General features: G+C 54.3%; 10 protein-coding genes across 10 annotated transcripts; 6 read left to right on the top strand and 4 right to left on the bottom strand.

Moving 5' to 3' along the window:
• Positions 1-78: 78 nt before the first annotated feature.
• On the bottom strand, positions 79-1,125 carry N656DRAFT_376467 (uncharacterized protein). The gene is made up of 2 exons (XM_064809440.1): positions 1,026-1,125; positions 79-960 (listed from the first exon to the last, which is right to left on the bottom strand). The coding sequence occupies exon 2, from the start codon at positions 852-854 to the stop codon at positions 243-245; it is 612 nt and encodes a 203-aa protein (XP_064666403.1). The 5' UTR covers positions 855-960; positions 1,026-1,125; the 3' UTR covers positions 79-242.
• Positions 1,126-1,992: 867 nt separating this feature from the next.
• Positions 1,993-3,537, top strand: N656DRAFT_792289 (uncharacterized protein; the record flags this gene model as incomplete). Its single annotated transcript, XM_064817063.1, has 4 exons — positions 1,993-1,995; positions 2,594-2,759; positions 2,831-3,308; positions 3,381-3,537. The coding sequence occupies 4 exons, from the start codon at positions 1,993-1,995 to the stop codon at positions 3,535-3,537; spliced, it is 804 nt and encodes a 267-aa protein (XP_064666402.1).
• Positions 3,538-3,723: 186 nt separating this feature from the next.
• Positions 3,724-4,461, bottom strand: N656DRAFT_832064 (uncharacterized protein). The gene is made up of 2 exons (XM_064818648.1): positions 4,117-4,461; positions 3,724-4,054 (listed from the first exon to the last, which is right to left on the bottom strand). The coding sequence occupies exons 1-2, from the start codon at positions 4,366-4,368 to the stop codon at positions 3,977-3,979; spliced, it is 330 nt and encodes a 109-aa protein (XP_064666401.1). The 5' UTR covers positions 4,369-4,461; the 3' UTR covers positions 3,724-3,976.
• Positions 4,462-4,783: 322 nt separating this feature from the next.
• N656DRAFT_783791 (uncharacterized protein) lies at positions 4,784-6,339 on the top strand. Its single transcript, XM_064816030.1, has 3 exons — positions 4,784-5,419; positions 5,487-6,066; positions 6,156-6,339. Exons 1-3 carry the CDS (start codon positions 5,180-5,182, stop codon positions 6,212-6,214), a joined length of 879 nt encoding a protein of 292 aa, XP_064666400.1. The 5' UTR covers positions 4,784-5,179; the 3' UTR covers positions 6,215-6,339.
• N656DRAFT_783790 (uncharacterized protein) lies at positions 6,230-9,330 on the bottom strand. Its single transcript, XM_064816029.1, has one exon. The coding sequence runs from the start codon at positions 9,284-9,286 to the stop codon at positions 6,491-6,493; it is 2,796 nt and encodes a 931-aa protein (XP_064666399.1). The 5' UTR covers positions 9,287-9,330; the 3' UTR covers positions 6,230-6,490.
• A 1,713-nt stretch (positions 9,331-11,043) lies between these two features.
• On the top strand, positions 11,044-12,355 carry N656DRAFT_717335 (kinase-like protein; the record flags this gene model as incomplete). The annotated part of the gene is made up of 4 exons (XM_064812198.1): positions 11,044-11,201; positions 11,262-11,587; positions 11,681-11,758; positions 11,829-12,355. 4 exons carry the CDS (start codon positions 11,044-11,046, stop codon positions 12,353-12,355), a joined length of 1,089 nt encoding a protein of 362 aa, XP_064666398.1.
• A 6,541-nt stretch (positions 12,356-18,896) lies between these two features.
• Positions 18,897-20,180, top strand: N656DRAFT_801514 (terpenoid synthase; the record flags this gene model as incomplete). The annotated part of the gene is made up of 4 exons (XM_064818130.1): positions 18,897-19,118; positions 19,203-19,477; positions 19,537-19,662; positions 19,787-20,180. 4 exons carry the CDS (start codon positions 18,897-18,899, stop codon positions 20,178-20,180), a joined length of 1,017 nt encoding a protein of 338 aa, XP_064666397.1.
• Positions 20,181-20,692: 512 nt separating this feature from the next.
• Positions 20,693-21,906, top strand: N656DRAFT_717323 (Aldo/keto reductase; the record flags this gene model as incomplete). The annotated part of the gene is made up of 3 exons (XM_064812196.1): positions 20,693-20,802; positions 20,882-21,235; positions 21,321-21,906. The coding sequence occupies 3 exons, from the start codon at positions 20,693-20,695 to the stop codon at positions 21,904-21,906; spliced, it is 1,050 nt and encodes a 349-aa protein (XP_064666396.1).
• A 586-nt stretch (positions 21,907-22,492) lies between these two features.
• On the bottom strand, positions 22,493-23,440 carry N656DRAFT_677088 (uncharacterized protein; the record flags this gene model as incomplete). The annotated part of the gene is made up of 1 exon (XM_064810505.1): positions 22,493-23,440. A coding segment is annotated over one exon (948 nt), but the record flags the coding sequence as incomplete, so codon positions are not given.
• A 127-nt stretch (positions 23,441-23,567) lies between these two features.
• Positions 23,568-27,126, top strand: N656DRAFT_848320 (uncharacterized protein). The gene is made up of 2 exons (XM_064819295.1): positions 23,568-23,591; positions 23,654-27,126. The coding sequence occupies exon 2, from the start codon at positions 23,660-23,662 to the stop codon at positions 26,831-26,833; it is 3,174 nt and encodes a 1,057-aa protein (XP_064666394.1). The 5' UTR covers positions 23,568-23,591; positions 23,654-23,659; the 3' UTR covers positions 26,834-27,126.

Here is a 27,126-nt window from a genome sequence, read left to right as displayed (position 1 = left end):
TGGGTTCTCATAGCTCAGGCTACAAACATGGAAGGTTGGAAACCGAAGGGCCCGTAGGGATTGGTAGAGAAGCTAGGACTTGATTCAGGAATTGTGACAGCTTCACGATGCAGCAGTATCAATCCTGAAGCATCCAATCAACTGCATATCATGTAACTTGAACTTGACTGGTGTCACAGCTGAGGGCGAGGATCTCTCCCTAACATCCATCGGCCAAAAACAACCCAAAGCAGGGAGACGGTTCATGTTGCCAGCAGCAGCCGCCTAACTCCAACCAACCCCCCCGCAACAAGACCACACATAAACAACACCATGCTCGCTAACCAACTTCTCCTCTCACCACCCACCAACGGCGCAAAGGCCCCCTCTGCATGCCCATGCCGTCTCTGCATCTCCATCGCCTTACTACTATCCACAAACTCCTGAATCTGCACCACCTGGCCCCCCGCGTCGGACAGCCGCACAATTATGACGCACTCATTCGACCATTCACCCCGGCCGGCATGACGGGCCTTGAGTTTGCCCTCCATGCGTGCCTGAATGACCACCACACCACGCTTCTCATCCTCATACATGGTGCTGGGGACCATTCGGAACTGGTCAAAGACCGAAAACACACCGGCTGCGTGAAGGCCAAAGGCCTCCCTGTCGAGGTCTCTCATTCCCAGGCTGGAGGGTAGCACAGAGTAGGTGAAGTCGGGCGAGAGGGGCTTGAGGAGCTCTGAGGGTTTGAGGCTTGCGTAACCGTCGAGCAAGGCGTGGATTGTGCGAAAGCGGGTTTGTGAAAGGTCTGGCATTGGCATCTTGGTTTCGGTTGGGGGTGTACCGGTATCAGCTTGGGGGTCTGAATCCATTGCGAGGGCTGGTTCAACGGTTGACAGAAAGCTGGGGTGTGAAGGATCCGGACCGGAACCACCATTGCTGCGGAAATGTCCCCAAGGATTTCATGTTGTTTTGAGCCTGGCAATGCAGGGCAGTGAGAAATGATGAACGAACCCTGTGGTCTGAGCGCGGCGCAGACTTACCTTAGGGTCTCTCACATGGCAAGAAACCTAATTTCAACTCGAGCAATGGCGACAGTGGCTTCTGATATCAAAGCGTTGCAGTGCTCATGACGGGAGCCGAATCACGAGGCTAGCGTGTCCCATCGTTCACCTACTCAGTGTGAAGTTCGGTTTCGAAGAGGTCGGGATAGCGACAACAGTTTCAACATGGGGCAGAGTTGAGAACACTACATATATGGTTATGTCAGGGTTCTGCCTGTGCATCCGCTAGAAAGACTGAGACGGGAGTCTGGTGGGCATCATTCCAAGTTGCGGCTGACAACAACAATCAGAGCGTCTCCAGGTTGAGTTCATATGCACTTTCAGTCAGTACAAGATCACCAGACGGTAGCCAGCTGAGAGACCGCCTCGATTTTACCGCCCAAATCCCGGCTTGCACAACCAACGGGTCTCTTCTCGCAGCTCGGTCCCTATAAGTTCGAATTATACCGAACTCTGCGGAAGGACTCCCGCCGAGAATCTGGGGTAATGTACATTGAGTTTTCCGGCAATCCGGAAGCGAGAAGGCACCGAGCTTCTCGATTGATAAATATGCCGAAGAGCAGGCCAGCCCTGATGCTAGTTCAAGCTTTACCTTGGATGTATCTGACGGATCATAACATGAACTGAATACCTGATGGGGCTTGCTCATTCCTACTCCTACTCTTTTGAGGATCTGGCCACAGTCGCTCAAGCTGCCTGGGAATTCCGCTGCAGTGTTATCATTCCCTTGATAGATGGAGTACTACTTGGAAGTACTAGCTTATGCTTCAAGCTGGATCCATAAAGTCATGTTTATCTGGGTGAGACTGTCAACATGTAGGCGTCCAACGGTATAAGGATCCCTTTTCCTCTGTAGGTGTCGGATTGCCGGGCTGGAAATCAAGTTCTACTATATGTCTGCTCGATCTCAGGGCCCCGAATAAAATGATACGACTTACTAGACACTATGGTTACTGCCAGCACAACGTCAAGACAGTTCGGCATTTCTGCTCACCTCATGGCAGGAGTGTTGCATCACATAGGTACTCTCTTAGTTTCATACCAGTGCTATTAAGATGGGCTGCCTTAGATGAGGACCAAGCACGGCAGTTCTTCTAACTCGTGGCAACTGCCGGATATCATGGCCAACCGGGTCTTGATGTGGGAACCAGGGACCAGTCAGCCTAATTTTCTACCCCTTAACCAGAGAAAGTTCCACCTTGGCGATGGGCAAGTCGATTTGAAGATTGGTGCCTGGTAAAGGAGATTATTAGTATATTTGACCGAAATCATAAGAAAAGTCCACCAATCCCCACAGACGTCGGGATAGGTGCAGTTGCCCTTGCTCGTAGATCACGACGTTAAAGGAGACGAGGCTCCAGTCTCCATGTCGATGACGGGTGTATCAACTCGTAGCCATCACTTTCAACCACACTGTCGCCCGGCGCCACAGACAATAACAAAGAAGCCTCTTGCAACCAGGAGGACAAAAACTCAGCATGCGGACTCTGATCGTCGCAGGAGCCCTGATGGGCTTGGCAGCAGCATACACCGACATCCGCCACAAGCGCTTCATGGTCAAGAATATCGACCCCATCGTCTCCCCCGGCCAGTACCGATCCCACATGCACTCCTTCTTTGGCTCGGATGCTGTGACCAAGAACATGCCAACCACCGAAGAGCTTCAGAAAGGCTGCCCCTCGGGCCAGAACCCCAACGATCTCTCCGTCTACTGTAAGTCACCCTCGCTCACCTCACCTCATCATCCTCAAGAAACCACCCGACTCCTAACATACTAACCCCAGGGATCCCCACCCTGTACTACGTCCGCTCCCCGACCGAATACATCGAAGTCAACCCGGGCATGTTCAGCACCTACTACGAAAACATTGACAAAGCCGAGATCCCCTACCCAGCCAACTTCTTCGCCGTCGCCGGCAACGCCTCTGCACGCTCCCAATCCGACGTCGACGAGCGCACCACCGGCCTGACCTGGTGGTGCGAGAACGGCCCCGAAGACCGCCAGACCCGCGACCGCGCGCTCATGCCCCGCGTCACATGCTCCGGCAACATCCAGGTCATCCTCCGCTTCCCGGACTGTGTCAATCCGGGGGATATTAAGAATTATGCTTATTCGGCTGCAAATGGAGGCAGGTGTCCGGGGGGGATGAAGAGGATTCCGCAGTTGAGGTTTTCGGTTAGGTATAATGTCAGGGGGTTGATTCCTGGTGGGTGGAATGGTACGCCGCCGTTGAAATTGGCGTGTGGGGAGGTGGGCGAGGGGTATTGTTTCCATGGGGATTTTATTAATGGGTGGTTTGATGACGCGCAGCAGAACTTGATGAAGGCTACGAGTAGGAATACGTGGATGAGGGTTGATGGGGCGAGGGGGCAGGGTAAGGCGGGGGCTGCATGCACGCCTAAGGATAGGGACCCGGCTGGGGGTACGGGGGATTATCTCGAGAGTGTCGAGATGATGAATTCTGCTGCTGCTAGTGGGCATGGTCACTGATTCTGTTTTTACAGTCGGGTAAGTGGTCATGTGAGAGTGAGTTCGATGAGTGTGAGCACCTTCCAGTCCTTACTACAGTCCGGTCAGAAGAGCTGAAGGCGTCAGGCTGCGGGTACTAAGACCTAGTGGACTCGTTCAGTTCTGTTGCCACGAGTGTTACGATCGATAAGGATATGAGAGTTCGGTGCACATTCCCGTTTTTACTACTAGTAAGATATCTACATAGCGAGTCCTATAGCGGTGAAAAGTTTCTCTGCCTGCGCCTTGGTTAGGTACATTCACAATCCTCAGCCGGGTCCATGCCCAGGGCCGCGCTGCTGTCTGGTTTGTGTTTGATGTCAAGTTACATGAACAAACAAACAGAGCTGGAACCTCAGCCCTGCTGGTCAGGGCATCCGCGAAAAGAACCATATGCACGTTGTGCTGCCACCCATTCCACCTATGCACATGGCGGCGGGAACATCTCTGCGATGACGGCATTTATCTGCGCAGTGTGACAGCCCGGGCACCGGCAGTACTGTTATTGACGGAAGAGTTGTGTTAAAACCATCCATGCCCGGCTTGGTGTGATGTACTAACCTTGACTGCCCCTGGCAGATTGCTGGCAGTGCCCTCGTGCTCTACACACTTGACCAAACCCTCTCTAGTGACTGGCGAGAGACCCTCGACGATTATCTGCTCGATGCACTGGCTGGCATTCATAATGTCGTGGCATGTGAGCTCATCCTTGGGACATCCGTCCTGTAGCGACTGAGCCTGCCCGTATGTTGCGAAAAGGGGGGTGAGACATAACCCCTTGAGCAGGTTCGGGTTGATGCTGCTGAATCTCATTTTGATGTTGTTGATGTGACTTTGGCAGCTCTACAATCGACTGGATGTATCGGGCTTTGTTTGGGCGTACTTCGAGTCATAGCGTTGATGTTTACATCTCAACTGTCGACTGTATTCACGTTTCCCCTCCCCCTTAATGCCGCGACCCCATGCTGACAATGCATGGGCATAATATGCGAAATCTGGGCTTGTTTATTAGCTGGCAGCTTTTTGAAGCAGGGGCACCAATGATGGTAAGGGAATATATTCCCGCGGCATGCTTTTAATATATGCAGTGCCCTTTCAAGATTCAGGGGGCACTCCCGGCTCATTCCCATTGACGGGAAATGTACGGCACTTCAGTCATCAAGATACAACTAAGTAAACCAACCATGCAGTTAGCTCTGTACCTTAGGTATGGTAGGCAGGCCGCCGGCATTAGCCCAGTTCATCGTCCGGTAATGTTTCGAGTCTTCCTTGACAACCCTGCTATTCGAGTTGTTCAGATTCGGGTGTCATTGAAGCGCTCGACGTTCTCCAGACCCCTGGCATCCCTAGTCATGATGGCCTCAGTCATCTCAATAATGCGGCGGTCTATACTCCTCAGTCTCATCCTCGCCCGCCCGGGTGGCGCGGTAGTTCGCTTCCATTGCTCTCAGCTCGTAGTCGAGAGACTCGATCCGCTGGTCAATCCTGGCTTGGTGCCCTCAAGCCATGTTCATCAAATCGTCGGCGGTGTTTGTGCAATGCCCAATATCTGTGTCATAGCTGAGCTGAAGCTGAGGGTTAGGAACTGATGGTGTCTTGACGATAGGACGCCTTCAACGCCACGATGGACCCGGCAAAGGACCTGCCAAACGAATCGACCTGCACCACTTGTCAGTTCAGTGAAGACTTTTCCAACTACTGGACTGCGGTGCTGTATTTCCGGGCACAGAACGGCAGCTACAAGCGCGTGCCCCAGCGAGGAAACAACCAGTTCGAAAAGGCCAACGGCGGCCTCACCATCTACTACATGCAAGACGCCATTTACGACCATGGGCAGCGATCAAAGGTCAAGGCGTTCCAGCCGGTATGTGATTGCCCACAATTCACCCTAGATCTGATAATAACCATAACCATACATGTAACCACACCAGGGCTTCCGCATGTTCATCGGCGACATCTCCGCCCGCACACTCCCCTCCGCCGCCCGCTTCCGCCAGCTGACCTACGTGTGCATGGACACATGGGTGACCCGCTCCCCAGAAACCATGGCCTTCCCAACGCGGAAATGCAAAGAAGGGATCATGACCTCAACTCGCTTCCCGACCTGCTGGGACGGCAAGAACCTTGACAGCCCCGACCACATGTCGCACATGAGCTACCCAGAGACAGGGACCTTTGAGAGCGGCGGGCCGTGTCCAGCCAGCCACCCGGTCCGCACGGGACAGGTCATGTACGAGGTTGTCTGGGATACCAGGCCGTTTAATGACCTGGAATGGCCTGCCGACGGGAGCAGTCCGTTTGTGTGGTCGTTTGGGGATGCCACGGGGTATGGCGCCCATGGGGATTATGTGTTTGGGTGGAAGGGGGATGCGCTGCAGAGGATTTTGGATACGCCGTGCTGGTTTGATAAGCCTGCGAACTGTGTGAGTGAGTCTGGGTCGAGGGTGCAGAGTATTGAGAGTATGAATAAGTGTAGTAAGGGGAGGGTGGTGGATGAGGATGTTGATGGGTGTAAGTCGCCTTGATCCAATGGCGGGTTGTGTTTACCTCAACTACCCTCTGATTGCCAGCTTTACTGACCGCATGATGGCTATTTCTAGGGTTGGATGAGCTTCCTGGGGGGCATCAGGCCGATTATGGTCCAGCTCACAGGAAGTAGGCTAGCCATCTGCAGTCGCTGTGGTACCACGGGGGTGTTGACAGCTTCATGTACTACTAGTAGTAGCGTGTAGAGTTAGACATGGAGCTTGCGTGTATTTCGACGAGCGCCCGAAATATTCCACGCTGCTGCACTCCAAGAAGTTACCCCTGAGTGCTCGATGTGACAATCAGCACCTGATTACCATCGGTTAAGCCAACACCGCTTGACAAGTGCTCTCAAGTATAGGTATCTTTCTTGAACATCAGTAACCACACCCGCGAACCTATCAGCCTATCACCGCAACCGAATGTCCGTCCAACAGAAAACCTCCGATTCCAAAGCCTCTCCCAGAGCCTCTCCCTGCATAATCCCATGCACGTAGCAGTCACCAACAACCGCAAACTGAAACGACTCATCACCATCACCCTCCACTCGCCTCCGCAAGACCAGAGGAACATGACCACCAGCAAGGACATAGACGGAATCTCCCACTTCTGCCGACAAGGGCCCGGCACCGATGTAGCCCTCCTCAGTCACAAACAGCCTCCTGTCCAGCATAACCTCGGTCACACTCCTCAGGAACATCCCATGCTCGGCTGACAGTCGGGGTAGCTCATCAGGCTGGATGTTATACTCCCCCAAGACCGCAGTACGAGCCGCGTCGGGGTCCTGTCCAGACTCAAGTCTCGCGCCTATTTCCTCGTCCAGGCGTACCAATTTCCGAAACGTCTCATACCGCGCCTCGTACTCCCCCGGAGCCGGGCTACGACCTTGAGCGTCCCTGTCCCCGATCAGTGTCCTCCAGAGCGCCTCCGAAGCAGAACATTCCCCGTGATAAGCATGATCCTCGGGCAGCTGATCAATCATAGCCTCCCACTCCCTTAGCTTCCGCCCCCCGCCCATCTTCCGATCAGCCGCCTCCTCCCTGCTCGATATCGCCGCAATCCGGTCAAACTCAAACCCGCCCAGGACGATCTCCCGCCCACCAGCCTGCTGCTTGCTCCATTTCGGCCGAGCCTTGGAGCTGCGGCCAGACGCCGAGTAGCAGCACCCCTCGGCCCTATCAATTATCCCGGTTGCGGCGAGCGGCCATCGGACCATGGGCACGCTGAAATCAGGCACCCACGAGGGCAGGCCGTGGAGTCTACGAGCGGAGCGGTCCTCGATGGCACTGAGAATGTCAAGGTCCCCGTCGTCCTGGATGCACTTGGCTGTGTACTCGGTGTAGACGTCCTCGACGGGCAGGTCGTACATGGGCATGATCCAGCCGCAGGCGCTCCACGCCCAGTCCTGGTACTGCCGGGAGAATTTGACGCTGTATTCCAGGCTGTCGAGATGGGCTCTGGAGCCTATGAGAATCGGCATATTGTCCTGCACGCGAGCGTTGTTGCTGCTGCCTGCGGGGGGGTCACTGTTTGGATCAGGGGTAGCCGAGTTACTAGTACATGTGCAAGCATGTTCCATAGACTCCAGCATGAACGAAGCGCCCTTTTGGAAGCGCAGCACCTCCTCCAGAAATACCGGAACGCGGCACAACCGTGCGAAGAGCTCATCCTCGCAGTATTCGCCTATGAAGCCCGCGTATAGCTGGATGCTGCTGGAAAACATCTTCAGAAGGTTTGACGCAAAGTCCCCAACCCGCTGATGGTCCAGACTTAACCTCCTGCAGTCCTTGTTGAACGTGGGGATGTACGTCAGCCCGTCAATAGTGTGCTGCGTGGTTTGGGCGTAGTCCGCCAGAAACTCCGGCGAGGTGTAATCCTCATCGGGGTGCAAGAGGATGTCGGCCATGCGCACGCAGCCGCGAAGCACGTCCAGCAGTGCCGCGTGAAGCTGCTGGATCTCTTCAGCAGGGTTGCTCTTCAAAATCTCGATAGCAATATCCTCCTTTGACTTCCCACGCTCATCGACCTTGAACGTGGCGTGCACCGTGCCGCTCTTGATGACCGTCTGCGGCGGACCGTAGCCTGAACCCTCCGGACTATCCTCACCCAGCAAATCCCGGTGGCCAAAATCGTTGATGATCCCTATAAGAGCAAAGATTTTGTCCTTCGGATCAGACGCCTCAAACCGCCTTGTATTCAGTGTCCTGCGACGAATCTGGTGCCGGTCCTGCTCCGTCTCCGCCCCCTGCGCCCAAGCGATGCCGATACTAACAGTTGTCAACACAAACGAGATGTTATTCTCCGGGTCGTACTGCGCGCTGAGCCTCGGGATCCAGTCAGCCCTCTGCAGAAAGGCAACAGCCCCCACCAGGGTGGTCCACGGCACGGGCTCCAGCTCGCCGCAGTAGAGTCTGGATGAAAGACTGGCGGCAATCATCTCCTGCAGGATCCAGATCCGCCGGAAGTACGGCCGGCGAAAGAAATGCATCAGATCTGACCATGAACGCGACGGGAAGGGGGGGAAGCCGAGATCCACCAGCACCTGCTGGTTATAGATATCCCCCTGAGACACCTCTGGCCTGGGTTTAGCCTTTCCGACTTTATCCAGCATACGCAGCATCTCCAGCGCATTACACGCCGCCCCATCGGCATCCCCCGCTCCTAGCCACATACAAACCTCCGCCGCAGCATGATAAATCCTCTGCATCAGCAGCAACTGCACCCCCTTCTCGGCATTATCCCCCTGGTTAATACACAGCGCATCAACCCACAACCTAACAGGCTCAGTCCTGCTGCGCAGCTTCCTCAGTGCGTCACGGAGACTAGTCGAGATCAGGATCCGCCTTTGACTCTCCCCAGTGTCACTGTCCCCAACGCACCATAGTGCATGGCAGACGGTGTAGTCGGTGCGGAGCGGGTCGTCGTGAGGGATGGGCTTGTTGTTGATGACCAGGCTGTCGAATTTGGGGTTGTTCCAGCAGTAGGAGAGGGCTTTGTACGGCGGTGTATCTGGGCTGTCGAGGGCGTGGATTGTGAGGGTGCATTTGAGCTTGGTGTTGGGGGCGCCTGGGAGGACGGTTAGGAGGCGGAAGTGGTTGCCGGGGGGGAGAGCGGTGTATGTGTAGGATGGGGCGCTGGAGGTGGAGGGTTGCTCGACTACGAAGGAGGTTTCGTCGTCGGCAACTATGGCGTAGGGTTTGGCCATGGTGCGGTGGAGGTGGGCTTAAAGGAGACAGAGGGTTTTTGTTGTAGATCGGTTCTTAAGGAGAAGTTCAGGTTGGAGAGCTTGACGACAGTCTGAGCTTTAAACCTCCAATCCCCGCATGCATCTCTCCCGTGCTAAGCCGCATTCGTCCTACCATGTCTGCTACATACATCCATGTAGGTAATCACGGCGCAATTCGAAGCCGCGATTAGGTTGGTATAAAGTATAAACGTAAGGCAGGCCCTCCAGCCCCATGACTGACGAGAAGACTCACAGCAGAGCCACATTGTGAGGCTGGACGTCCTGTAAATGAACTGAAGTCTCTGCGAAAGACCCGGTAGCTGAGATACACAAAGACAGCATTGTCAACTTCCTACTACTTAATATCATAAGTTGAATCTTATTAGTACTAAGTAGTTGTATTCCAATGCGTCAAAGTAGGTACCTATCTTAATGAAGATGCTTAGGTGGCACCTACCTGACTTCCCGATCCTAATACTGGTAGAGATAATCAACATTACTAGAGCTATTGAGGATAGGGACTTTCAGTCCATGCCGCCACTGTAATGTATTGACAGTATTGGATCTTGCCACGGATGGTTGGCACGGGCTATGGAGAGACTGTTGTCTTCATAAAACCTGGCTTGTGGCTAGGATGAGACGGTATTTGACACACCATGACAACAGCAACAACAGTTTTCCGTGAGCAAAGGTGGCATCTTTGCCAATGCAGTGATCTTGTGCCTGTTTTGTTGGCTTTTAGTAGTCAATAGTAGGGGAACTCTAAGTTTCAAGAGATAGATGCCAGTAGTGTGACTTGTACTCGGTTGTACGATGCGTATGGCGAAGGACGTGAAGAGGCTGGGCAATGAGATAGGCGGGTTGAGGGATGCTGGTCAATGCTGAAGCAACATGAAGCGATCTAGAAGTAGATTGGAGTTGATAGTGTGTTTTACAGCTGGCCAACACATAGGCATGGACTGAACTGTGGCATTTCAGTGCCTGTTGATCGAGGACAGGTTTGCTGCTTTGATGCCTCATATCTCCGTCCTTGAACTTTCGGGGCCTCTTCCTAAGCAGAGATAGTGGGTGATCAATAGTAAGTAGGATACCTCAGTCTTATCTGGCGTTTACACCAGGAGCCAATATCTGCATCGAGTGCATTTGAGAAAGGGAAGAAGAAATCTGCCAGCCACGGGCCATATCAACCAGAGGTCCGAGCCACACTAACATCAGCACCGTCTCTCTCCGCGGTTGAACCGCTCAGTCTCAATTCACGGTTGAAGAAGAACGCTATGATTTCTGAGAGTCGGACTTAGACCTCAGCGGTAGTTTCAAACTACCTAGATTTGATACAAATCGTAACATGCCGGTCCGTTTAATCTTTTACGCTTTCTACGCGTATGGGTAAACAACAGCCTCTTCTCTTGGAGTATAAAAACAGAGCATGTCTTCCTCCCTCCATCATTTTCCATCAAACAACTGGAAACCCTTCCAGGTTCTCACCATTGATCCCTACGCACAAGGCCTCTTGCTTTTGAGGCATCGCCTCTCAACTTCGCCGCGGACCAGTTCAGGCGCGATAGCGGCCTGCTCAAACGCCACCAAAGGACGCCACCGTCTCTCGATCCGGGTGTTACCGCTCCCAGCCGTGTACTCTCCACTGTCCGCGCTGTACGACTCAGCACAACTTACACAAGTACTCCAAATCTTCTTTACGGCCACGATAGCCTTGTCGGTCATCATATACTCCCACCATGTCCCTCACCATCGGTCAAGTTCTTTCTGGAGCTCGGTGGGGCTACTGTATCACAGAGCCCCTGACGGGTGATGGATCGCACGCAGCCTTGGTCTACAAGGCCAGGGTATCACCCGGTAGTACGACATCGGTAAATGAACAAGACATGCCCGAGTGGTGAGTTCTCTTGATACGTACCTATATAACATATGCAGGCGAAATCCTGATTGTCCGCAGGGCCGTCATCAAGTGTCCCTCGCCGCTCAGGGCGCAACGAGATTTCACCAGACTCGACCTCAAACGCGAATGGGAAGCATATCAGCACCCCAGCATCGCAAACAGTCCGTACATCCGCAAACTGTACGATCTGATCGGCAACCCAGAGGACTTCGACGATAAGACCGGCGAGACCAGGCCTTGTCTAGCACTTGAGTGGATGGACATGACCTTGCAAGACCTGACGCCTAAACTCGACAAACGCGCGTACAAGCTGATCGTGGCTATCATCGAAGCGGTTATGGAGAGCATACTCTGTTTTAGCGAGGCCAAGGTTGTTGACACTGGTACGCCCCTGCTCCCCCACTATTTACTTACCCCTTTTCCGCATTCCTCACTGCAGCCAGCACACCCTTCAGACCTCTAACAAACCCATGCAGACACCAAGCCCGGCAACTTCCTGCTATCCAACATCGACACAGACCATCCCACCGTCAAAATAGGCGACCTCGGCCTCGGTAAGCCCAGCCCATCTCGCCACGCATTCCTCTCCTCTCCAGCCCAAACTAACCCCCCCTTCCCCAACAGTCCTACCCTGCACCCACCCACGAACCAACGTCCAACCCCTGCCGATGCGCGCACCCGAGGTCTTTCTTGGCTTCCCATGCACAACAAAATCCCAAGTCTGGTCCTGCGCAGCCAGCCTGCTCTTCTGGCTCAAACCTTCCCTACTCGGATCCTCCTCCGACGACGGGGACGGGCTCAGGGGCAGCTGTATCGACGTGCTTCCAACCCCGTGGTGTCTTGCCAAATTGCGGCGGCTGTTCCCTGCCTGGCGGGACAGGCCGGTGGCGGGTGATGTAAGGCGGAAAGCGGAGTGGGCGTTGAGTGAGGACCATTTGGAGGAATTACCAGCGCCGTTGAAGAGGATTGGGTGTTTGGAGGAGGAGATGGGGAGGTTGGGCATGGTGAGGGAGTTAAGGGGGGTGATGGGGTTGATGTTGGTTACGGATCCGAAGGAGAGGTTTGGGCCAAGGGAGGTGTTGGCGAGTGGGGAGATGAGGGCTTTGAGGGAGGTTGTTTCTACGGGTGGGATGGATTTGGACGAGGAGTAAGGCTGGGGTCTGTGAGTGCCTACCTACTACTGGAGGCGGGCAGCGGCGTTTAGGCGTGCTGGGGGTATCAGGATGATTTTGGACATGGAGTCAGGGGGTTTGATGTCATTTTCAGCGATACCCGACCCTACAGATGGTCCGAGATGGAAGGTTTAGGGGAGAGTGACCGTGGATATTGGGACATGTCGATCATGTCTGGTCGCATAAACTGAAGATACCCTCAGGAAATACGAGGCGATAACCCTCATGAAGTTTGTTATATACGCTCCAATCAACAGTGGATGCATGCATGTGTAAAACCGAGCTCAGAACATGGCCCACCGTAGGATAGCAAAGCCGTATACATCCTCACCGGCCTCGATACTAGTACAGCTCACGGTCAAGGAGCTCAAGTACTGGCTCTCTGGTTGCAACAATCAAGCCCACAATTACTGACACGTTGACTTAAGCATCCGGTTAGTCCCCTCGGCGAGACGACGGCACGCTGCTATCTGCTGATGCCTCCATGTTGGTCGCAGCTGCAGCTTCATGTTGCTGGACTGAAACCACACAGTCCACTGTCTCGGGTCAGATAGGTATGCAGCTACATGTAGGTGGGTGAGGCAGTGTGCTGGATGGGACGGCTATCTTGCATTATCAGAGTGTCGCTTCTGCCGTCGGCATGCGCATGCATCAATCTTGCTAAACATGGAACTGAGGTTCCAGTGAGATATGAAGTTAAGGAAGGGCTGGTAACTTATGGCATGTGTTGGCAACGTTGCATTTCCATGGCGTCCTGGCTCGGTTCATCCCAGGTCATGCCCCTAAGTCCTTGTCGTCAACATGATGCATGATGACACGGTACTAGTACCTCCTTGAGCCAGTACTTTAAGAAAGTGAGGTCGCCATTGAGGAATATCCATGATGAACTTGATCCTCGCTAATAATATGAAAACTTAGGGCTGCCTATCGTATCTCGCGAGGGAGGTGGGCATGGCCACTTGCTGATGGCATCAAACACAGCCCCAAGAGCCGAACATGTTGGGCAGAAGGCACGTGAATCTGCCAACTATGTCGCGTAATGCCATCTGCCCGCATACGCAAGCAACATGCTGCTGCAGACTTGTTCCCTCTGCAACTGTGACTCCCGTCGGGAGGCGGAGCAGCGTCATGCCATCAGCACTCTATCTAGTATCTCCGCCGAAACGCGGAGAGCTCCGGGCCATCGGAAGTCGGGTACCTTAAATTGCCGGTGAGATCTGGCGGTGAGAATGTATAATGACGCCATTGGAGAAGCTTAACCAATACGGATTACAGACAGGTCAGGCCTAGCGGTCCATTGTACTCATGCAAGTGCCATATACATGTATGTACTATGTACAGTACATGTAGGATAAGGGTGAAGCCCAATCATACTAACCTACGAAATACATACCTTTCCCAGTGATCATACTTCTGATGGGGCGAATGAGCGAGCAGTCACTGGGAACAAGGTTGAATTCTCGGACCTCCTTTTCCCGAAGCAAAGGCAATGTAAATGTGCTGTAACTGCGGCTACTGGCTAGATCCGAAGAGTGTAGCACAAAAGCGGGGGATAAGGAGATGCGGATGATAAAGAGATGCGGAGCGCGGCAGACCGACTGGACAAACTGTAGTTGAGTAGCCACGGGATACCCGAAGTAGAGCCACTGGCAGTGGTCAGGCGACTTGGAGTTTGGTTTCATCAGACACCAACTTGAAGTCACGCAGGGTCCAGGTTCATGTTCTCAACGACCCAGGTTTTTGTCAGTGATGAGAGGGTTTACTCCGACATATTCGATAAACACGCGGGGTTAAGGGGGAAGAGTGGGCAGTGTCAAAAGTTGAAATCAAGGGAGATAATGGGAAGATGGAATACTCTGGTCAAGGTTACTTTCGTATCTGCGCAGCCATCTGTTATGACCGGTGAGTTAGTCGTCACCCCTTTTCTTGGAGTTTGGTGTCTTCGAATTTTAATCCACGGCATTTTGGTCTTAGTTTTGACTTGAGACTGGGTAGCTCTTTCACATGTAACCATAAGAAGTTATTACCAGTAAGAACTTCAAAGCTTGAATGGAGAGGGAATTGAAATCCAAGTAGGAAATGCTGCAACTGCCGCATGTTTGCGCCCTGCGCGCCAGATGTTCACCCATGAGATGGATCTCCCAACACCATGAGCGTTGTGTGCCCAACAGCCGAGGTCTGGCGCCTAACGGCTACCATGAATCCCGTGAAAGTCCGCTTAGGCAGTGCTGCCGCAGGGGAAAAAAGAGCGGATGGTATCATTTGACTATGGCATGGAATACTCTCGGTGCCGTGACTCCGGGTCATTATCGATAGGAAGCGGAAGAGGAAGACTAAGATTCGAGGGGGTTGCCCAAGACCATTGGGCAGCGAGAGAAAGCGGGTTTGGGAGAAAAGGGGGCGTATCATGCCCACTTGGGTTCTCAAGACTGCAGAAGAGAGCGCAGTGTTAGGCATACATGAGGATTGCATTTCGTGCATGACAACTCGGTATCCGGTGTGTTCTCCAACAGCAGCCTGAAATGCGCTGTTCACTGCGGGGGAACAGGTCAACAGGGTGGGGTTCAGAGGCCGCAGATGCATATCTCAGGTGTTTGTCAGGGGAGCATCCAAAGACGAGAGACTGCAGAAGCATGCGGGCTGGACGGCATGGGCCTGACTTTAACAGGGAAACCGAACAAGAGTGGCAAGCTCGCCTTGGATGTTCACTGTAACCCCCACCATGTTTGAGCGTCGAGCGTAGCTGTATTGAGGGACCGGTGAGAGCTCCGGTCTCCGGATGACTCGGTTGATGCTTGATGCTGGGTCTTGGCAGTGACTTGTTGACAATATCAGCTCATACAAGACGGCATTTCACGCTCGACACGTGGGCTTTTTCCCTTTTACTTGGTTAGTCACATCGTCCCCGGTCAACAGCAACTGCTGCCGAACCGCGCAAGCCCTGGCAGTTGCAGCCAGTGTAGTGTAGACGCGCCTGTTCCGCAAAATCTCTCACCTCCATGCCCTTGTCCTGGTTACCTGTGAGTCCTAGGGTGGTCTCAGGCCCCAGTGGCCGACTGGCCATTTGGCAAAGTGGCGGAACGACTATATGGGACCTGATCACGATGACTCCATTCAGTCGGCATTGTATTCCGGGTTCTTGTCTGATGCGTTGTTAACTGCTACTCTTGATCTCCCTCCCCGGCTCACGATGGCCTTGCTTCCTGGCGGCCGCCAGCAACATCGGTGCTGCTCAAGTATATAACAGACTCGTGAACACCTCATGGGAGCCCTTGAAAGTTGCTCCGGGTTCTGTCCCTCGGAGCCCTCAACTTCCTCCTGACACGACTCTGCTCTCAGACGCATCTCTTCAGTCTCGCTACCTTCAGTCCCTGAACCCAAAGCCATAATGCGGATCATCTTTGCAAAGCTTCCAGTGAACAGTGGCTTCGGCCTTGGACCGTTCATCTTCCCGTGTGATCCATTCATCTTCCCTGAATCAGGGGAAGGTATCAGGATCCTTCCTGGTGTGAGTTATCCTTACGACTGCGGTTATGTTGGGGATGTCGAGGATGCTGACATATGACTTAGCTCCCAGGTGTCCGCTGCCCTAAATGTCTTGAAGACGGGAAGACTGTTTATGTCATCCCAGGGCTCCTTTGCCAGGAGTGTGGAACGCCTGCACCACATGAAAACCTGTCGGCGCATCCAGACGACTGCGACGATGTGCAATGAGTGGTCCGGCGGGTGCCGAGTTCCGTCAACTGCATGGAATATTGGCAAACCTGTTTTGCTCCAACGTTACAGCCGCTCGCTCTTCGGTTCCCACCGCTAACCCTGGCGTCTCTCGTTGACTGGCCGCTATTCTTGGGTGATATTGCGAATCAGGGATATTGAAGCGCACTGAGAAAGCTCTCATAACTCAGCACTGAGCGTATGGTCAGGCCTGTGCCCACGAGGCCACAACCAAGCCGGTTGCGAGGAGTATCGTCGTCATCTTGCTCGCTCAAGCTTCAAGTTGGTCTTTCTACAGATTGGCCAACCGACTGGCCGAGACTTGACGTTCGTTGATGTTAACGATGAGGTTATCATGTAGCATCCTCTATGTGTTGATCTGCGCTAGTGTGGAAAGCCTCCTGCAACAGAGGGATTTGGGCATTCGTTTAGATCATCGGTGAGCATGTTGGGCCCACCCATTCGTAAGGGACTAAGGTTCTGCATCAAGGTTGGGAGGTCCAGATTCGATAGCATAATACTACTAAACCACTAGTATATACTTAGAGTAGCATTAACTCAATTGACGTGGATGAAATTGTTGACTCGACGTTACGCTTCCTTGCCTATGATATATCTATGCGTGAATGGGAGTATGATGAAACACACAACTTGAAAACACACAGGGGATTAACGATAGCCATTGATACTTAGACACCAGACACTGTCGGTTGTCGTCTTATACTATTCTTCAAGTTTAAACCTGACTTTGCTCACACGAATACTACCGGCTTGACCCCAGAGTTTCTTCAAGGGGAAGATTGAACCATGGCTAGCTTGACTAGATGGGAAAATTCACCCTCTATCACTACCAGTGTATGCGCCTGTACGTGTATACATGTAGTGTACCTTCGGACTGATACATCACATAGAGTAGCCGGAGAATCGGGCTCGGCTGAATAGATCTTATATGGTAGATGAGAAGAGCAGGCAATCTTCTTCCGTGTGAACTTCATTCTCGGTCGCAGTTTGCGTATCCTAGAATCATGATCTCCCTGTTCCTAATCCCTCGATCACCAATCCCATGATGCTTTCGAGGGCCTGACTTCACCCCACAGTCCAACCCCTCTAGGACTAGCCTATCCATTGACATGGAGCTTGTTTTGCCCGACGCGTCACCCCCACGGCTGGTCCCCCTGAAATCAGGATTCTGCCGACCAAGTAATGGCCATGCTACCCCTCCCCTCCTTCATGGCAGCCAGTACTAAGACAAGGAGGACACCCCATTGTAATCCATCATCTGCACGTTGATGCCGGCTTCGAAGCTCCCACCATGCCCCCACAACGTCGGCGCTTCCCGACCCTGCCGCCTAGTGAAATGGTTCCCCCCTAACCTATCCTTCTAAGTCATATCCGCGCCGCTGCCCCCGGAAAGCCGAAGCGAGATGCAAAGGTAAAGCTTCCATAAGCTAGATGCAGGGTCTGGTAGCGGCTACTTCGTACCCCGCGCCCACCGCAACCTCCAATATACCCACGCAGGCCGACCCCCACCAAGTTTCACCAGCTCCCAAGAGCCAGCCCATCCCCGCCTTGAATCCCGGGCAGAGAACCGGAGCTAGGGAAATACCCGCGCCACATCTACATCAGGGGCAGAAAATCCACGACCTCGGGCCGATCCGAATCTGCGCAGCACGACAACATGCAGCGTCGTCTCCCCTGTCATACTGCACCCACCTCCATCTCTAGATGCTGTACTTCGTCTTGCAGGTATATGACATTGTTCAGCAACGAATTTGAGCAAGATGGGTCCAGGCGATGTTACCATTGTGTATGGGTAGGCCCGAGACTCAGGGGCTTGCGACATGCGCCGTTGCCGGGCAACGGGAGGGACTCCACCCTAAACGAAACCGACTGCCTTGACAACTTCAAACATTATACGGGTGCTAAAGCTGGGTTAGGGATCTTAATTCGGATATGCTTCATAATTCAATGCAGTATATCCCACTCCATTCAGTTTATTCCCAGTTCTTCCCCTGGTTGTCACTTACAGAGCCAATGGCGAGGAGAGGGAGTTGTGGTTTGCCGGCTTGTAGTTGGCGGGCCGGACTTTGGTGGCGAAGAGCGTCGTTGTTCGTCGTCGAGCACCTTAGAAGAGCCGGACACACTGTAGACCCAGAGACGCGGGTCGAACGCGGATCTCCTCTGGACTTGCTCATCACATGCATTCCACGTGTCCCGCCTAAAAGCCACGAGCAACGTTGTCGATTATCTCTTAGCTATTGGAATCGCCGCTAATGCGAAGTGGGCTTAACTCGAGGGCTGGGGTGCGCTCCAAGAAGCTCTCGTGCCTTCACAAGCTCTAGTGACGTGATCAGCATTTCTCAAGACTATGTATAGTCCAAGTTCAAGGATCAAGAACGGTTGGAATGTTGGTGGCGCTCTTTGAGCTTTCTAGAGCTCCCGTCCACATGCAGCGGCTGCTCCCGTCCAGGCCGTCCTTAGAGCTCCTTTGTCCTCTTTGACAGGGCAAACACCCGCACCACCTGTCGAAGTGACCGGAGGAAGGTAGGGAGGTTGAACGTAGTGGAATTGTCGGTGCTACTGAAGAAAGGAAGAAAAGGAGGGCAAATTCCAGGGCCAACGTACAGGCCTGAGTAGGGGCGTGTGGCTGTCAGAGGTGCCTTGGGCAGTAGGGCACGCAACACCACCAGCCTGGCAAGCCTATATAGGTAGGTACCTAGGCTTGCCTTCCAGAGCCTTTTGGCCATCTCTCTCTTCCTCAGATCATCCTCAGAGAAGTTGCAATTAACCTGCTATTTCCACAAAAATGGCGTATCCCACCAAGAACGGTGCTTCCGCCCCGGCGAACCCCAAACTGGGCGCCATTCTCGCCAAACTCGTCCGCGACCTCAACTACCAGACTCCTCGGCATGATGTCACACGGCCTGCCCTTGAAGCTGCCATGCTCGAATACGCCGCCGGCTCAGGGGCTCCGTACGAGTCCGAATATGCTCGGCGGTACTTTGATGAGGGCATTACACTCGCTTGTGTACGTCTTGTTCCTCCTTTCAGTTTCAGGGGCTTCAGTGTTCTCTGCCCAGGACCAACTTACCCGTGTCACCGACTCACCCAGGCCTACTTCCCCACGCACCCCTTCGCCGTAAAACTCCACATAGCCATCTACTCCTGGCTGATCATCTACATCGACGACGACGAGGCCGGAACCGACGACCTCGCCGGGTTCCAGACGCGCTTCCAGAACTGGGAGCCGCAGCCCTCCGCTCTCCTGGCACGCTGGGCCGAGACGCTCCATGACATGCCCAAGTACTTTGACCCCCTCGCGGCCAACTTCATCGTGCTTTCGTCGCTGCAGTTTGTCAACGCCACCCTGCTGGAGAGGCGCGGCGAGTTCCGCCGCCTGGGGCACTGCAGAGAGGCGGGCGCGTGGCCCGACTATGTCGCGACAGGAGCGGAGTGCCCGAGGCATACGCCTACTTCGTCTTCCCGCGGGATCAGTGCCCGGATATCGGCGCGTATATGCAGGCGGTACCGGATATGATGAAATACATCAACTATGCAAATGATGTGCTGTCGTATGTTTGTTTGCGTGCCAGAGCCTTACTGCCCTTGTCCTTCCAGTGCCCCAGCCTCGATGCAGCTCACTTGACAAGAGGTACTTGGCTAACACACACCTGAAACATCGTGATTCCGTCATAGGTTCCACAAGGAGACGCTAGCCGGCGAAACGGACAAATACATCAACACGCGGGCTGTCTGCGAGCAGCGCGAGCCTCTTGCTTTGCTGGAGACCCTCGTGGCCGAGATCGTCGCGGCAAACTCGCGCGTGGCCGGGCTTCTACGCACAAGATTCGACCCCGTCTATGCCCGCAAATGGAATGACTTCTTCATCGGCTACATCTACTTCCATGTCACGGCTCGTCGGTACAAGCTGCACATGTATCCTGAGCTCGCGCCGGTAGAGCGTCGTCATGATGTTGGTGTTGATGAGGGCGTTGGGAATGTGAATGGGCGAGAGGTTGGTGAGAAGTTTGGAGAACAGGGGGCGAGGGAGAGACCTGTGGTTCAGGTTGGGTCGCTGCAGTTCGCTTGAGCGGGCAGTTTCTGTGGCAGGCTGTGACTGGACTCGGAGTATTTGTGCTCGTTGCGATAGAACCATGGAAGATCTATGCTTCCGGCGTCAATAGAAGATCGATTAGTGTGTGCTGCAAGTAGAGGCACTGGGCACAAACAATGGAAGATAGCCAAACTCGGAGTTAACATGCATTCCCCGGTAACAGCGTTATGCAGGTGAATCCCAGGATAAGGCACATATGCAGTTGGTTGTGCCTTGTGCATTTGTCATCTCATCACAACCTTCACAGTTCATGCGAGCCAAGAGCCCTATCTCGAAATTTTGACGAGGATCGAAAAGCACAATCGTTACACCCAGTAACCACTGGCAGCTCCCGGACATGGGGAAGATCAAGAAGGGCTATAAATCAACTCCGTTCCCGTCTTTCAGACTATTTTTTAACCTACTGGTCTCTCCTTACCTACCTCCTTAGGTGACTAGCACAGCATCCAGTCCCCGACCTCTCTCGCCCATAACCTCCCCTGGCCACTATGGCACCCCCAGTATCCCTCCCCACCAAGCCCCTCGGCAAGACGGGACGACAGATACCCGCCCTCGGCTTCGGGATGATGGGCCTGAGCACTGCCTACGGACCGGTCGGGTCAGCTGTTCCACCTTCCCTGCCCTGTGTATCCTGTCTTGGGGACACCGGACACTGCTCTGTTCTGACACTCCCTCAGTACTGACGAAGAGCGTCTGGCGCTTCTGGACTGCGCCTGGGAGCTCGGCTACACGAACTGGGACACGGCCAGCAGCTACGGCGACAGCGAGGTCCTGATCGGAAAGTGGTTCAAGCTGCACCCCGAGCGCCGCGCCGACATCTTCCTGGCCACCAAGTTCGGCATCAAATTCGCCGTCAACGACAAGGGCGAGTGGGACATCCGCGCCGACAACAGCCCCGAATTCTTCAGCGAGTGTCTTGAAGGCAGTCTGCGGAAGATGGGGATCGATTACATTGACCTCCTCTATGTCCACCGTCTCGACCCTCAGGTACCTGTCGAGAAGACGATGGAGCTACTGGTCAAGGCGAAGAAGTAAGTCAAGCTAGGGCTCTCTTCAAGTTGTCCCACCTATAGAGTTACTTTCTACGCTCATACTAATTTAATGCCTTTATATCAGGGATGGCAAAATCAAAGCCATCGGCATCTGCGAATGCGCCTCCAGCAGCATCCGCCGTGCCTACACCGTGGCGCCCGTCGACGCCGTGCAGGTCGAGTACAACCCGTTCCAGCTGGACATTGAGAACGAGACGGGCACGAACCTGCTCGCCACCTGCCGCGAGCTGGGTATCACCATCTTCGCATACGCGCCACTAGGCCGCGGGTTCCTGACGGGCCAGCTCAAGACGACCGACGACTTTGCCCCCGACGACTTCCGCCGCGTCGTGCCGCGCTTCAACCCGGACAACTTTGCCAAGAACCTGGTCCTGGTCGACCGCTTCAAGGCCTTCGCCGACAAGAAGGGCTGCACCCCGGGCCAGCTGGCGCTCGCGTGGCTGTCGGCGCAGGGGGAGGATATTATTCCCATCCCTGGTACCAAGAAGGTCAAGTACTTGGAGGAGAATGTTGGGTCCGTTAAGGTACAGCTGTCCAAGGAGGAGGTTCAGGAGATTAGGGCTGAGGTCGAGAAAGCTGCGGGTGAGGTCGTGGGGCACCGCAACCCGCCCGGCATGTTCACTGAGTATTCGGTGACTGTCGAGCTTTGAGGCGTTTTTGTGAGGGGTAATCATTATGGATTGATGTTGGGTTTGGTGGATTGGAGCTGGGAATTGTCCAGTGTCAACACAACTCTAATCCCACGAATCGATTTGTGCATGACTTCATACCTGTTGCGCGGAAACAGATCTATGAGATGCCATGTCGTTCTTGGTAGACGGGTACACCATCGAGCTCCTGCTTTAGCCCTTCATGGTAGGCGGTCCAATATTTCTCTTTCGGGCGAACAGCTCGTGAATATGCAGCCTCTGACGCGATTTCGCGTTACATATTATGCTTTCTCCCACCCTTAACCCCTTCAACCAGGTCCAACAGTCGGCCGAGGACATGGAGTAGCGCTCCAACAATGGGATAAGCCGAGAGCTGCCGCGCCCTGTCCTCGACGACCGTCTCGGGTACCTTGTTTGGTACGGGTTGGGGCTTCGATACATCCTTCGACAGCCCAGAAACCGGGAAGTAGTTATTACCAAAACTTCCAACAGTGCCTTCCTCAGGCTCGTCCGCGAACGTCAGCAAAGCCATGGACAGCCTCTCAACATCCCCAGGTTTCTGAGTCGAGCTATACGCCGGGGGTGGTGCCGGCGGATCCATTTTTGCTGACCTGCCGGTTGAGCCTGGGGTCGTTGGCGTCGTGAAATCCTCGGACGAAATCGCTGGCATGGAATCCGGCAACTCGCGGGGCACAGCGTGCAGATTCCTCTGCACCATCGCATCCTTCAATCCCCGGGCCAGCGAGTCCAGCGGCACCCCATGTCGGTGCTTGGAACTCAGTTGCAAGAGTGTAACCGCAGTCCCCTGTTCCTTACGACTTCTCGGTGGGAACACGAACTGGGAGGTCAGTCGGTCCGTCAGCTTTCGGAGCTTCCCCTCGATTTTCACCTTGATGTAGAACGGCTTTGCTTCGTGCTTGAGGGCCAATCCGGTATGGACGACGCTGCTGTGGGCGTGAGATTGAGAAGTGAAGTCGTTTTCTGAGAGTTTCCATTCAAGAGTCCTGTAGATGCCGCCGTCTCCAGGAGCCGAGATTTGGTGACCCTCCACAACCCATTGGCTCAAGTAGACAACCTCCTTCTCGCCGCTGAAGCCGATTCCACCGAGGTTTGCGACGACTGCACCGACCTCCGGAATCAGGCTGTAGGCCGACCTGCCGTATTGCGTTGTCGGCTTGCCTGTGAGCATTTGAGGCCCAAATTGGTCGGTGACGGCAAGGCCGCTGGCAACCGCGGTGCTAACCTTGCCCTTTCTCTTGCCTTTGGCTGATGCGTCTGACGTGTCGTATTCCTGGAGCGAGATTTGCACGCTTGCCGAAGCCAGTTTGTGCCCCTTGGGCTGGTTGAAGCTCAGATCGATATAGATGACGCCGGCCGGTGCATTGGATGTCCCAAGCGTACCCCATTGAGACTCTGCCAGGCGGAACTTGCAGTCAATCAAGACTTTACCGACGTGGCGGGAGCCCAGGCTCCCCGAATCGGCATTATCCCACCGTTGGAAGTGATGTGCGCCGATTTTCCGCGCCACTAGGGGTGGCCATCCTGCGTTCTTGTCGATGTGATCCATGGGATGCGGTGGTTTACTCTGATTCGGACCACCCCGTGACATTGTTGGACCGAGCAAAATATCTCGTTCCTGCGGAGGCCTCCATTGGAGTTCAGCTCGTTTTACCTGGGTGGCACAATAAGCAAGCCGTGCGCGAAATCGGTATGACTGGGGGCCGACAACAGCTTACCATGCATAACGTAGCTAATGTTCCCCTCTTCAGCTTCTCCGCGCCGCTCTTGTACCCGACAACGGATATCTCTAGGTAAGACTGTCACTACCGTCTCGCTTCTTTCGTTGTCCCTTCAATTCTTATGTGTACGACGCGGTTCTCGAGTTCCGAGCAACTGTTGGACAGTTCAACGTTATGCCGCTAGGCCAAAAGCTTGGGCGCACTTATTCTTTCGCACTTCCCCTATTTCCAACAGCAACACTACACCCGCCTCGATGTCGGTTGACCTGTCGGACTCGGAAGATGTTCCCAGCCCCGCCGGCCGAGCGTCTAGGACCTCGCAGGCCAAATCGCATCCCATGGGTTACCGAAGCAGTGCAGCAACCCTGCCTGTAAACCCAACACATACCCAGAACCATATGGGCGGATACGAATACCGAGGGGCGCCGATGTTCAGCAGCTACAGCCAGCAGATGGTACCTTACTATGATTATAGGAATCCGTTCGCTCCCGTGCCCACAGGTGGTGCCGTGACGGGGGCGGCTTACTTTGGCGGACTGGACGGTTATCATGACGGCAGGGATGGATATTACGGTGGTCCAATGCACATGCGGCGGATGTACGGACGGCCACCCGCACCTCCAGAGGAGCGACTTGGTCCGGTCAACGCTTCCAGGCAACGACGTACACGGGCTCCAGATGCCCACCATGAAATCGTGTCGCAGAACACGGGCGACGCGGTATTGAATCCCTCCTCAAAGCGTGACATGACAATCCATCTCGAGCTCGAAATCGAAGATGACATCGAGAGCAAGATCACAGAGGTTGCGTCCCTGAAACGGATGGGCAGGTTCAGAGATGCTCACGCGTATTTCCGAGCCAATCTCTCGGAGCATCTCGAGGATTCGATTCCGACCATGGTCGAGTACGCCGACATGCTCCTGGCGCAGGGCCATTTCGACCGTATCTTCGAGTCGTTCGATGAAGATGCCATCAGGAAATCCTGTTTAGAGATGCCCCTAGCCAAACTGGCGGCGGACCAAGTGAACCTCGTACTGGTGCTGCAACTAGCCCGATCCTACAGCGACCCGAATTTGCAGACGGCGCTGAATGTTGCTGAAATGGCCTCCAAATTCTTGCAATCTCGCCCGCCCAGGAACAGTCACGACTGTATCCCGTCGACGGAGCTTCAGGTACTCTGCCGCTACCTGAATCTTACCAGCTGCATTCGCAAAAACTCGAATATCCTATGGGCTGCAAATTCCGACTTCCGATTCGACTGGGGCCAATGGGTCGGTCTCTATCGCAATCTCATGGATGATAGTCGACATTGGGAGCTCCGCGATATTATGGTTTCGTTCGTGTCAACCTTCGGCGCTCCGCAGGCCAGTGCCAGCCTTCTCGGAGAGGATTCGCTCGAGACTGGAATATCCAAGCTTCTCAACGATTGGGAAAGAACTGTAGTCGCCGAGACCAGCGATTTGTGTCTTCTCGATATCATGGTCTGCTTCTGCAGGAAGTTTATCAGAAAGGGGGCCCCCATGCGCCGCCTTGAGAACTTCTTATTTCAGCGGGGGAGAGCGGTTGCCGCTTCGGTGAAGGAGAGAAATCAACAAAGTGTCAAGTGCAGACCGTATCTCGAGTGGATACTGCTTGAAGAGGAGCGTGTCAGGGTCCGTAGGAGCTGCCCAGACGGAAAGGAGGAGAGCACGGCGGCCACCGTACTAGTATCGCCCCCGTTCAGGAAGCTGCCGGGCTGGACAGTTTGGTCGGGAGTGCTTCCGAGTTACGCACCGACAGCGTCTGAAAATCCCGGGTGGCCACCAGTCGTGGGGCAGGGGACGAAGCTCAGCGACGAACTGCTAGAACTCGTGCTCCGTGTTTCGGAAGAGCAGGGCGACTTTGCCACGCAAGTGTCATGCTTGCGCGAGCTGGTATGCCGCTCGCGGGAGCCCAGCAGTTTATTCGCCAAGCTGGAACACCTGCAGCTTTTTGTCATGGGAGACAAGCTGGGCACGCTGAAGACCAAGCTCTCAAAGTATCTCTTAACGGCCGACGACGACGCATCCCGTCGCGCATTGAAGGACGAACTAGTCGATATGGATCCCAGACTCCAACGCTGGCGCGCCGACTTTGCATGCCCCTTAATCCAATGGTGCCACCTCAGAATTCTACACGCTTTGATGCTGTCAACTGGGAGTGCCGCAGAGGAACTTCGGAATGCAGAGGTCCTAGCGGACACCCTAAAGCATCAACTTCCCCAAAACTTCCTGGCAAAACTGAACTACCGACTGCCGAGCGCGCCACGTTTGGTTGCCCCTCCGATTCCCACGACTCCGGTCGACGACGACGTACAAACGACAGGAGACGAGCAAGGGTCGAAGAAGAAGAAAGTAACGATAGACGAAGACGTGCACAATGAATCGGTCTCATCTGACTCCTCTCATATACGGACATCGTATGGTCGGGGCTATGGTCCTACACCTCCACCTGGACCACCTCCACGTTCATCAACAAAACTCCCTAGGGAAGCATTCAATGGACCGCCCCCACCACCAGTCGACGACCCGGAGGTCAAGGCACTGAAAGCCAAACTTGATGCTTTTGAGAAGGAGAGAGAGCAAAGGAAGAAAGAAGAGGAGAGGAAGGAACTCGAGCAGAAGGTTCGCGAGGATGCAGAAGAAGCCTTGCGGAGACGGATGGAAGAGTTGCGGAGAGTGCAGGAAGAGGCCCGGCAAGAGATAGAAAGAGCAAGAGCAGAGACCGAGCGGGCTGCAAGAGAAAAACTGGAAGCGGAGCGCAAGACTGAAGAGGAACGCCGAAGATCTCACGCGGAGACCATTGCGCGGGCCGAGCGCGAAGCAAGGGAGAAGCTCCTGGCCGAGTTTAAAGCAGCGGAAGAAAGAAAGAGGCGTCAGGCAGAGGCAGAGGCAGAGAAGGAGGCAATTATCCAAGCCAGGGTCGGGGCTAAACTCGCCGAGGCGATCAAAGCCAGAGAAGACGCTGCAGCTGCCGCCGCGAAGAAGGCTTCCGAGGAGGCAGCCTTGAGGAAGAAAATCGAGGAAGAAGCTACAATTAAGGCTGAGAAAGCTGCCGAAGCGAAGATAGCCGAAGCTGTAGCGGCGGCAGTTGCAAAGACGAGAGCCGAAATAACGGGCGCGGTGAGCCAAGGGACCAAGGAACCGGAGGAGAATGGACAGGTTGGTTGAACAGGCCCAACAGAAACTTTAGGTTTGGGTTGAGGTTGGGGCCAAAGGTTTTTGGCAGCTTCCTCTTGCCAAGACTGCCAGTGGCAACCTGGGCCCCAATCCATACAGTTAACAAGGGATATTATTATTATTCCTACCCCGCTATGCCTATCTAACAGGCTCCTCGGACCCGCTCCAGCTATGCACAAAGGAAAAACCGTACCGTATAGGCCGGGTAAAAACCTCTGTCGGACAAGTCTAGGAAATCCAATCTAACGAATGCGGTCAGTTGCAAAAGAGAGAAAGGCCTAGAG

This window comes from Canariomyces notabilis (genome assembly GCF_033297395.1).
Source record: "Canariomyces notabilis strain CBS 508.74 unplaced genomic scaffold N656scaffold_29, whole genome shotgun sequence".
NCBI lineage: Eukaryota > Fungi > Ascomycota > Sordariomycetes > Sordariales > Chaetomiaceae > Canariomyces > Canariomyces notabilis.
Note: the sequence above shows the minus strand (reverse complement) of the source record. Positions and strands in the feature narration are given on the sequence as shown.

What these genes read in the sequence shown, in the direction of transcription:
- N656DRAFT_783791 (XM_064816030.1), top strand. Translation starts at nt 5,180, where the DNA reads ATGGACCCGGCAAAGGACCTGCCAAACGAATCGACCTGCACCACTTGT. An exon ending in AGGTCAAGGCGTTCCAGCCG is followed by an intron (nt 5,420 to 5,486) that starts GTATGTGATTGC and finishes TAACCACACCAG; the next exon opens with GGCTTCCGCATGTTCATCGG. An exon ending in GGATGAGGATGTTGATGGGT is followed by an intron (nt 6,067 to 6,155) that starts GTAAGTCGCCTT and finishes GGCTATTTCTAG; the next exon opens with GGTTGGATGAGCTTCCTGGG.
- N656DRAFT_848320 (XM_064819295.1), top strand. Translation starts at nt 23,660, where the DNA reads ATGTTCCCCTCTTCAGCTTCTCCGCGCCGCTCTTGTACCCGACAACGG.
- N656DRAFT_783790 (XM_064816029.1), bottom strand. Translation starts at nt 9,286, where the DNA reads ATGGCCAAACCCTACGCCATAGTTGCCGACGACGAAACCTCCTTCGTA.
- N656DRAFT_832064 (XM_064818648.1), bottom strand. Translation starts at nt 4,368, where the DNA reads ATGAGATTCAGCAGCATCAACCCGAACCTGCTCAAGGGGTTATGTCTC. An exon ending in ATCTGCCAGGGGCAGTCAAG is followed by an intron (nt 4,055 to 4,116) that starts GTTAGTACATCA and finishes CGTCAATAACAG; the next exon opens with TACTGCCGGTGCCCGGGCTG.
- N656DRAFT_376467 (XM_064809440.1), bottom strand. Translation starts at nt 854, where the DNA reads ATGGATTCAGACCCCCAAGCTGATACCGGTACACCCCCAACCGAAACC.